General features: G+C 34.6%; 1 protein-coding gene across 1 annotated transcript in view; it reads left to right on the top strand.

The window, feature by feature from the left end:
• Positions 1-8,200, top strand: part of LOC109338719 (probable fatty acyl-CoA reductase 4) — a 29,446-nt gene extending 21,246 nt beyond the window's left edge. The window contains exons 7-10 of the mRNA XM_019576008.1: positions 7,063-7,144; positions 7,235-7,483; positions 7,589-7,647; positions 7,752-8,200. Of these exons, the coding sequence (XP_019431553.1) occupies positions 7,063-7,144; positions 7,235-7,483; positions 7,589-7,647; positions 7,752-7,914 (553 nt within the window). The 3' untranslated portion in view covers positions 7,915-8,200. The remainder of the gene's footprint in view (positions 1-7,062; positions 7,145-7,234; positions 7,484-7,588; positions 7,648-7,751) is intronic.
• The last annotated feature ends 3,444 nt before the right edge of the window (positions 8,201-11,644 follow it).

Raw genomic sequence — 11,644 nt, forward strand, 5'->3', positions numbered from 1 at the left:
TCTATAATATATAATTATATATAAATGCAAAAATTTATATAATTAATAATTATATATTGAAGTAACATTTCTACATTTTTTTGGATCGAAGTAAAATAAAATATTAGTGTAGTATTCCACTTTTTTTTAAGTTATGGTAACAATTCGGTTTACTTTCTAGTTGGACTTGCCGGACAGCCCGATTAGCGGTCGGATTACCCAACCCTATCCGGTTTTCATAACATTGCTATAAAGTATTGGATAGCAAATTCTAAACATATTAAAATGTATTGTTAGTTTTTAAATGTTTTGGTAATGACGATTAGTTTCATGAAGTGAGTATGCAAGCACTATGCTTCATGGTATCATATGGCAATAATTTTTTGAAACTTTATTTGTCTATATTGGAGCATAAAAATAAATCTGGGCGTATAGCTACACCATAGATGAAGAAGAGTACTGTAGTTTTATCCAATCTTATATTTTCTATATCTTTCCTTTTTTGGTAGTCAATTATTAACTTCCCAGTTAGTTATTTCTACTTTTGGTATGTTGTATACATAAGCTTTTTAACTTATGATTAATTGCAATGAATAAATGAGGAATTTCATTTCACTAAATTCAATATGGTATTAGAGCAAATTGCTCTGAATATCGTTGTCGACTCTTTCTTTCTCTCATTCTTCTTCACTAAATTGAGTTCTTATTCCAAACTGCTTCTTCACTCCTCCATTGTCATCTTCTTCAATCTTTATTCCTCTTTCTTTTTCCATCAATTGTGGATTTCGTATCAGAAATGCAAGATCATGATCCACACATCACTTTGCACAACAATGAAGCTCAATTACAAAACAATGGTCTTCCCTATTACTTACATCCAAGAGAGAGAATCCTGGAGCTATTCTTGTATCAATACCATTAGATGGTTCAAACTATCATTTGTGGAGTAGAAACATGAATCATGCATTTCTTTCTAAGAACAAGTATAAGTTTGTTGATGGTTCTATTCAAGCGCCAAATTCTACATATCAAGATTATGATTTTGGGAGAGGTGTAATACCATGGTTATATCATGGATTACAAGGATTTTAACTACACAAATACCATAGAGCACTCTTTACATAGATAATGCTCAAGATTTGAAGGATAGATTTTTGAAAGGGAATTACTTTCGAATATCTAAATTGTTGCAAGAGATATATTCAATCAAGCAAGGTGATATAAATATCTCAAGTTATTTTACTGACTTGAAGATTTGGGATCATTGAGACCATTGTCTTCATATACTTGTTCTATTAGAAGCAAGTGTGTTGTAATGAAGACAATGAAGAATTATAAAGATTTAGAATATGTTGTTTGTTTCTTGAAGGGGTTGAATGTTAAATTCAATACAACAAAGGCTAATATTCTGTTGATGGAGCCTCTATATGCAATTAATCAACTTTTCTCCTTACTATTGCAAGAAGAGAGACAAATTGGTGATATTAGCACCAAGGTCTTATTCAATTTGAATGAATCAAGGCTACATCAAGTAAACATATCACAACAATTGAGAGGTGGTATGAACTTCAGAGGTCATATGCAGGGAAGAAGTGAGTTATGTTCATTTAATGGATAAGATTCAAACTAAATCTTGGATCTGGTTATCTTCTTTTGTAACTCTACCTTCTTTGACTTTTACAAATTGGTATATTGATCCAATGTATTGTATTAAATTAGCTTGTAAAAAGATCACTTCTTGATCTTCCATGTATTGGGTAGCACTCCTTGTGCTCTGTTTTAATACAATTTTCTTATCGAAAATCAAATATGCTGGGAAGAACAAAAAATTATCAAGGAATAGGAAGAAGCCTTGGAAGAAGTTATGAATCAGGAAGATCCAATAACACCAAAGTATGCACTTTTTTTAATAAGGAGAGACACACTACTGATGTGTGTTATTAATTACAAGCATGGATTACCCCATAACTTTGGAAAGCAGAAAGCAAAAACAACCACAACATTACCAGGGAACCATGATGATGTCCTGCACATAGAGAACTTTGCAAAGCCTACTCTTAATAAGGTTTTCTCCTTACTATTGCACGAAGAGAGACAAATTGGTGATGTTAGCACCAAAGTCTTATTCAATTTGAAATGAATCAAGGCTACAACAAGTAGACACATCACAACAATGTTGTGGTAGTATGAGCATCAAAGGTCATATGCAGGGAAGAACAAAATATTATCAAGGAATAGGAAGAATCCTTGGAAGAAGTTATGGATCAGGAAGATCCAATAACATCAAAGTGTGCACTTTCTTTGGTAAGGAGAGACACACTACTGATGTGTATTATTAATTACAAGCATGGGTTCCCCCAAACTTTGGAAAGAAGAAAGCAAAGCAAGAGAATGTTGCATTTCATAATGTAGCAATAACAACCACAACATTACCAGGGAACCATGATGATGTCATGCACATAGAGAACTCTGCAAAGCCTACTCTTAATAAGGTTTTCTCCTTACTATTGCAGGAAAAGAGACACATTGGTGATGTTAGCACCAAAGTCTTATTCAATTTGAATGAATCAAGGCTACATCAAGTAGACACATCACAACAATAGAGAGGTGATATGAGCATCATATGTCATATGCAGGGAAGAACCAAAAATTATCAAGGTAGGGGAAGAAACCTTGGAAGAAATTATGGACCAGGAAGATCCAATAACACCAAAGTATGCACTTTCTATGGTAAGGAGACACACACTATTGATGTGTGTTATTACAAGCATGAATTTCCCCTAACTCCAGACAGCAGAAAGCAAAGGAAGATAGTGGTGCATTTCATAATGTAGCAAGAACCAACACAACATTATCAGGAAACCATGGTGATGTCATGCACACAAAGAACTTTACAAAGCCTACTCTTAGCTTTAGTCCTACTCAGTATATTGAGCTTGCATCTCTTTTACACAATGTTGGAGCTTACTATCTTACTCACAAGGTAAACCAACTCAATATCATGCCAATTGATGAAACAGATCCTCATAAGGATTTTGAGCAAAATTCAGATAACAACTATCATTGGATTCTTCCTACAGGTATCACTAAACATGTATGTCCTCATTTATTTAGCATTACCACATATCATTCAATTAATCTAGTTGTTATCAAACTTCCAAATGGGTCTCTTATTAAGGCTAATTACTCAGGGATGGTCGTGTTTTCAGAAACTATAGTACTGCGTAATGTCTTGTTTGTGCCTAAGTTCAAATTCAATATCTTGAATTCATAGACTTGTAGTTGCTTTGCTTTGCCGAGTAATTTTTGGCAATTCTCAATGCATGATCCAGGATATGAATATCTTGAAGATGATTAGACATGTTAAAGTACACAACAATCTCTACATTTTGTCTTCTACTTCAAGACCTTTGTCATAAGATAGTTATTTTGTCAATTCAATGTCCAATGTACCGATTTTTGATTTCTGGTAATTCAGATTAGGTCACCCTTCAATTCATGCTTTACATAGCATATGTAAAACCTTGTCTTATGTACATTTTGATTCTCGGAAGGCTTGTAATCTCTGTCACATAGCTAAACAAACCAATTTACCTTTGCCTAATAAAATACATAGATGTTATGCACCATTTGATCTTGTTCATATGGATATTTGGGGCCCTTTTTCTGTTTCTTCCATTCATGGATTCAAATATTTCTTCACTATGCTAGATAATTTTAGTAGACACACTTGGTTATATCTAATGAGATCCAAAGCTAAAGCTAGAACATTAATGTAGAACTTGGTTACTTTCATTCACACTCAATATCAAAAAGTTGTCAAGTCAATTGGCACTTGCAATGGGATTGAATTCAATGTGCCCTCTTTCTTTGAAAGTTTTAGTAAAATCCATCAAACTTCATGTACTAAAACTTCCCAACAAAACTCATTTGTTCAGAGAAAACATAAACTCCTTCTTAATGTTACTAGAGCATTACTTTTCTAAGCTAAACTTCCAAAGGTGTTTTGGTCTTATGATGTCCAACATGCAATTTACCTTATAAATAGGTTGCACAGTCCCATATTACATAACAAATCTTCCTATGAACTTATTTATCAATGTCAACTTGACCAACAAGAACTCAAAGTTTTTTGTTGCTTATGTTTTTCTACTACCCTTATGAACCATCATACTAAGTTGGATGCTAGAGGTAGAAAGTGTATATTCTTGGGGTTCAAATCTGGTGTCAAAGGTTATATGCCTTTTGATTTACATACCGGAGAATTTTCTTGTCTATGCATATCTATTTCTATGAGGACCAATTCTCTTATCTCACTATTTCTGTTAATAATGAACACAACACATTGAGTCATGATCCTTATGTCTTTGATTCTCTTCTTTATGACCATCCAAACACCATACTAAATAAACAACCCTCACCACTGTCTCCACATCCTCCATATTCCCCATCCTTTCCTAACATATATACTCCACCAGAATTCGTTACCCACCAAATTACCTTCATGACTTTCATTGCAACATCATCACAAACACACCCACCACACCTAACCACAAACCTCACATTGCCCATCCTCTTTCATTTGTGTTGTCTTATTCTTCCATTTCATCATCCCATCTGAGTCATATCTTTTATGTGTCTACTAATCCTAAACCTAAACATTATCACCATGCCATCAAATCCCAACATTGGATTACTAGCATGGAAAATGAGCTTCAAGCTCTTGAGCTTAATAACACATGGAGCATTGTTGATTTACGAAGTGATAAGGTACCAATTTGTTCAAAGTGGGTTTACAAAATTAAATACAGATCAAATGGTAGAATTGTTCAAAGTAGAGGGGATTGAGTATTTTGATACATTTGCTCCTTCTGCTATAGTCAAACTCACTACACTTAGATTGATTCTTGCCATTATTGCTTGTGAAAATTGGCTATTACATCAGTTAGATGTTAATAATGTCTTCTTGCATGGTGACTTAACTGAGGAGGTGTATATGCCAATTCCTCAAGGAGTGTTTTTCTCTAAGCCAAAAGCAGGTGTGCAGCCTTCATAAATCCCTTTATGGCTTGAAGCAATCTAGTAGGCAGTGGTACAATAAACTCTCCACCAAACTCTTATAGATGGGTTGTAGCCAATCTCCTTATGACCACTCACTCTTCACTAAGATTGCTTCAACATGTTTCACTAATTTGCTTGTTTATGTGGATGATTTGATCCTAGCTGGGAATGACATCTCTAAGATTGCCTTGGTAAAGCATCACCTTCATGATCTGTTCAAAATTAAGGATTTAGGTCCATTAAAATACTTCACTGGCATTGAAATTGCAACATCGAGCAAAGGGATTACTTTGAGCCAACAAAAATATGCATTGGATATCCTTGTTGACACTAGTTTCTTGGCATCCAAACCTACTGCCACTCCAATTGCAAAAGGTACCAATATTTCCTAGAATTCTTTTGGTGCTTACTTAGATCCCACATCTTGTAGACGTTTGGTGGGTAGATTGCTTTACCTTACCAATTTCAGACCAGACCTTAGTTTTTCCATTCAACAATTGAGTCAGTTTATGAGCAATCCCATTAATGCTCATTATCAAGCTCTTACTCGAATTCTCTTATACATCAAGAACACTCCTAGTCAGGGGCTTTTCTACTATGCCATTCATAACTTCAATTAAAAGCATTTAGTGATTCAGATTAGGCTACTTGTATTGATTCTAGACGTTCTATTTCTGGATATTGTATTTTCTTTGGACATTCCCTCATCTGTTGGAGATCGAATAAGCAAACCATTATTGTCAGGTCTTCTTGTGAAGCTGAGTATAGAGCTCTTACTGCAACATCTTGTAAAATTCAATGGCTTTCCTTCTTGTTGGAAAGTTTCTCTATTTCATTCATTAAGCTTACTCTCCTTTATTATGACAATGACTCAGCTCGTCATATTATATTCAATTCAATGTTCCATGAATGAACAAAGCACATCCAAATTGATTATTACATTGTTAGAGAAAGGTTGCAAGCTTATCTCTTCCATTTACTTCCTATACCCATATCAAAACAGCTTGTTGATTTGTTTACAACGGCCTTGGATGTGTCTTCTTTCTCTTATCTTCTTAACAAGTTAGGTGTGATTAAAATTCACTCACCGGCTTGGAAGGGGGTATTGGAGAATAAAAATGAAACTGGGAGTATAGGTACACCACAGATGAAGAAGAGTAGTGTAGTTTTATCAAATCTTGTCATTTTTCTATTTCTTTCCTTTTCTGGTAATCAGTTATTAACTGCCAAGTAACTAGCAAGTTAGTTATCTCTACTTTTGGCACGTTGTATAAATAAGCTTTTCAGCTTATGATTCATTGCAATGAATGAATGAGAAATTTAATTTCACTAAATTCAGTAGTCTGCTTTAATTTTTATGATGGTGAAAGCGATTTTCATAAAAGTATCACGCAAGATATCAGCATATTAGTATTTGAATGGTTATAACATTATATCAAAATAAGTTGCACTTTTATTTAATAATGTTTTGAATTTTTGAAATATAGTATTTGTTTATGACTTCAATCCTTAAATAATAATAATATACTTCACTTTTTACATTGGACTTCTGTATAATTTAACCATTTGTTAGTTTTGTACAAAAAGTATTTTTACTATATACTTGTATCACTTTCTTATTTTCATTATTGTATGTATCTATGTACTATAGTAGTAACCTAATGAACAAGTGCAAAAGTGTAATGTTGGATATGCAAGTGAGAGTGTCTCATATCTTTCGGGAAGGGAATACTTGTGCGGACAAGCTAGCCAATTTTGGTGTAGTTTATAGGATGGATCATTGGTGGGAATCCCCCCCTTTGTTCTTGATGCATGAATTTCATAGAAACTTATTACTCCTTCCTAATTATAGGTTTAGGGGCTTGTAATGGTTGCTTTTTTGTTAATATAATCCCGGGTGTGTTTGCACCTTTGTTTTAAAAAAATATGTACTATAGTAGTAAAAAGAAAATATTATTCTCCAAACCATAAGTCATGTCAATCATAAACTAAGTTTAAAATGATTTAATCTGGTAATTGCAGAACTATGGACTTTTTGATTGCTGCTTATTGCCAAGGAACATTAACAAGCTTTGTTGGTCATTCAGATACAGTTTTAGATACGGTAAGTCCCTCCCCATAAATTATCCTATACTTGCTTCAATTATTTTCTATGACTCACATTTAAAATTAAAGAATTGAAATTATAATGCAGATACCTGCAGACATGGTGGTAAATTCTATGTTCATAGCACTTCTGGCTCATTCTAAGAATCATTTCAAAAATTTGATATACCATAGTGCTTCTTCCTTAAGAAATCCATTCAAATTTTCTGATCTTCAAGATATTATGTATAGTTATTTCACAAAAAATCCATGGGTGGATCAATATGGAAAACCAGTAGTTGTCACAAAAAAACTAACATTATGCTCCACTAGTATGGATGAGCTTCCCCTAAACAAGGTATTAGTTCCTACAACTAAAGCTAATTAAGTTCTTGTCCTAACATTATACTAACTTAAAAGGTACATTTTCCACTAATCCTTGTTTTTTGCATTATTTTTGAAGGGATCAAAGTTGGAGAAAATAAGAGATTTGTACAAACCTTATGCGCTCTTTAAGGGCATGTATGTAGTACCATTGTTATGTCTACAAATTCAACCTAAAGTTATGTTAGGATCCATATTTAATTACATTGGTATAAACTTTGTACTACTTTGTGAACATGCAGCTTTGATGATCAGAATGCAGAAAAACTACGAATAGCTACTAAGGGGGTTCAGGGTATGAATGAAGAGTTTAACTTTGATCCCAGGGATGTTAACTGGAAGGACTACATGATGAATATCCATCTTCCTGGTCTAGTCAAGTACTCTATACGTAGTAAGATGTGACCTTATAATTTCATATGGATGTGGTGTGAAACTTATATTTGGATTAAGTATTTAAATATGCTTTTGTTGGTCAATAAATATCAAATGAATTGATATGACTTATTTATATTACTACAAGAAATGTGGTATGAAAACTTTGGTTGTTTTTATATAAGGTTGTTGTCATAGTAGGTCATGTTTCCATTGGGTATTGGAAGAGAATTGTTGTGAAGCTTTGCCATAGTCACCAAAATCAAATGCTTGTCAAATAAAATATCATTGTTTAAACACTCAAATTTAATATCAAGATTGGCACTTCTCATACTCGCATCAACCTGCAATAGCTGCATTGCATATAGAAATGTGTTCCAAAAACAATTTTCAATAAAATAAGGATGTGATAGTAGTCTGATTATGTGGTTTCGAAATATCTCATCATATTTGACATCACAATCCAACCAAACTACCCCACTTTATTTGCATAACCTAATAGTGACCACAAATGTTGGTATATCAAATAATTTTAGCATAGAAGCCATTTCAAACGGATGAACAGGCCTTCAAACAACAAATATATGGTTTACTGGGATAAAGAAAATATAGATGAACTCTTATGGTCTATTTGTGAGTTAGATTTTAGAGGATGAAGAGAAATGAAAGGCTTCAGAGTAATGAAATGACTCTGAAACTTTCATTTTACTTTCCTTTCCCTCTAAAATTCAATTTACAAATGAACCCTTACAGAATGGTGGTGAAAACACAACCACATATGCAATGCAATATTAGGGATTTATATCTCTCATCTAGTTCTAATTGTCTTTATATATCTACTTAAATCTTTCATACAAACAATTAAATCAATAAAACAAAATATTGAGTTCGAGTTAATGGGAAGATCCTAGTGGCCAATCTTTCATACAAACAATTAAGTCAGAATCACTTGAGCATACTACTACTTTTATAATTGCATGAGATTGAGTATATTAGTTCAGGGTCAGAAAAATAGCCTTCATTTCAATTGTTTTAAAATCATTGCAAGTGTAGAAGCTCAATAACCATGAGACAAGTTGTTGTAGTTCATCTTGTGAAACATTTTTTATAAGTCACCAGCAAAATCTAGAGTTGTACACTAGACCCAAGATATGGAAGGTGTATACTAGGATATAGAGAGTACGGCTAAGAGAGGACGGAAATGGGAGTAGTTATGGAAAACGGGAGAATTTTAGTAACTCCCCCTTCTGTCATGGGTTACAAGGGTATTAGAGGAAAAGGAGGAGGGAAATGGCCATTCATTCATATTTTTGGAGTGAGAATTGGGGAGGAGAGGTTTTCTCGCTAGTTAGGAGTGTAAATTCTGGAATTTCTATTTTATTGTACAGCATCAATGCTCATTTCTTTCTAAAATGATATAAAATAAAATCTTGAATTTGAATGTTTCTATCATTCGCTTGACCTATTGGATTATCGAGGAACAAGTGACTCGTTGTCCATGCCACCAAAGATGTTAGACTGAGTTGATGCATTGGAGGAACGAATGGTGATATTGGAGACGTCCATGCAGCAATCCTTCGTGGAGTTTCGTCAGTCTATGATGGAGGAGTTTTCTAAGTAACACAAGGTTCGTTTTGGAGACACACATGAGCCATCAATCTCTGAACACTCAGTGGAGGAGTATAAAATGGCGGTGAAGAAGGTAGAGTTACTAGTAATTTAGAGCACTAATCAGGTGGGATGGATCACCCGAGCAGAGATGTATTTTGAAGTGAAAAGATTATTGGAGTTAGTTAAAGTATGTTTAGCCAAGTTGAGTTTGGAGGGCCAAACCATCCATTGGTTCAATTTGCCTCATGAGACGAAGGATGACTTGACATGGGTGAAACTAAAAAGGGCTTAGATCGAACGATACGTTGGTCGCTAGAGCAAAAATGCTTTTGAGGAACTGAAAGATTTGAGACAAACAAGAAGTGTTGAGGAGTATATATATCTAAATTTGAGTTCATTTCTTCTCAATTAGGAAGGTTGACGAAAGATCAATACATGTGATATTTTATTGGGTGATTCCGACCAGATTTGAGGTTATGGGTCAAAACATTTAACCCAACCAATCGTCTCCAAGCCATGTGTATTGCTCGGGGTGTGTAAACGAAGTTGAGGGGCACATTGGCACCTCGTGGGGGTGTTGGAAACAAGAAACAGTGGAAATGATAAAAGGATTGGCTTAGTGGGTGTTATGAAAGGAGTGTTTTTGGGTCAGGTCAAAACGTGACCTCAACCCGGATTTTTTTTTCCCTAACTCAAGAATCCTAAACAAGGAGAATTTTCATTCTGGGATTCAACATCCAGAGTCCCGCATGGTTTGAACCCAATTGTCAACCAGTACAGACAGTAAAGACAACAAGAGAACACCCATTATTTATCGGAACTAGGGCATAAGGCATTTTGCTTATCCAAAACTGATGACCGAAAGGCAAGGGGATTTTGTTTCAGATGTGGGGACTATTTTCATCTGGTTGTATCAATGTGCAGACACACAGTTGCATCCATTGGTGTTAGGTGATGCTGAAATGGTAAATACATATTGTAAGATTATTACAATCGAAGTGAAGGAAGATGAGGAGGAAGGCATAGTTGAGTGTAATTCCATAGAGTTATTTGGATTAGTAGAAGGCATTCCAACCTACAAGACAATCCCAACAACCCTCCACTTAGAAGGGAAGGTGAAGAGGATCTATGTGGTGGTCTTATTTGACAATGGTGCCAACCATATTTTTATCTTGCCATGTGGCTACTACCCTAGAAATTCTATTAAAACAAGGTAGGACCATGAGAGTAAAGTTAGGCGATGGTCACTATGTGATTATTGGAAGATGCAAGGAAATCAAACTTCAATTAGAAAATTATATTACAAGGAAGAAACACAATTCATTCAACTCAGTTACACAAGGAGGCTAGACTAGTTAGTGTTCGACCCTATCGTTGTCCCTACATCATAAATATGAAATTAAGTGGCAAATTGAAGAAAGGCTACAACCGAGTATAATCAGGCACAATTGTGGTGTTTTTTCCATCCCAGTTATATTAGTAAAAAAGAAGGACATGTCATGGAGAATGCACGTGGATTACAGGGAATTAAACAAGATAATTGTGCAACATAAATATCCAATTCTGGTTGTGGAAGAGTTACTGCATGAATTACATGACACAACATATTTCTCTAAATTAGACTTGAAGTCGGGATACCATTAGATGCGCATAAAGGAAGAAGATGTATACAAGACAACGTTTTGAACGCATGAGGGGCAATTGTGAATTCTTGGTCATTTTCGAATTAACCAATCCACCACAAACCAAGTATTTAGACCTTATCTTCAAAAATTCATCTCGATGTTTTTTGATGATATTTTGGTGTATAGAACGGGGTTGTATGAACATATGGAACATTTGAGAACAATCTTAAAGGTTCTGCAATGTGGACAACCTTGAAGATGTGTTCATTCTATCATCCTTAGATCGATTGACAGACAAAAGTAGTTTACGGATGCTCGACGACTTATCTATGATGTTTTGTCTTGGAGCATCCTAAGAATTGGGTTGAGTGGATATCTTGGGAATAATTATGGTACAATACAACATTTCATGGGTTCATTTGTACCACTCCTTTTGAGATAGTCTATGTGAGGAAGCCACATCCTCTTGTGAGGTATTCCTAGGGAGAAATGACACCAGAGGCAATAGTAAATGAATTGGCCGG

The sequence above is a fragment of the Lupinus angustifolius genome, unplaced genomic scaffold, assembly GCF_001865875.1.
Source record: "Lupinus angustifolius cultivar Tanjil unplaced genomic scaffold, LupAngTanjil_v1.0 Scaffold_39_79, whole genome shotgun sequence".
NCBI lineage: Eukaryota > Viridiplantae > Streptophyta > Magnoliopsida > Fabales > Fabaceae > Lupinus > Lupinus angustifolius.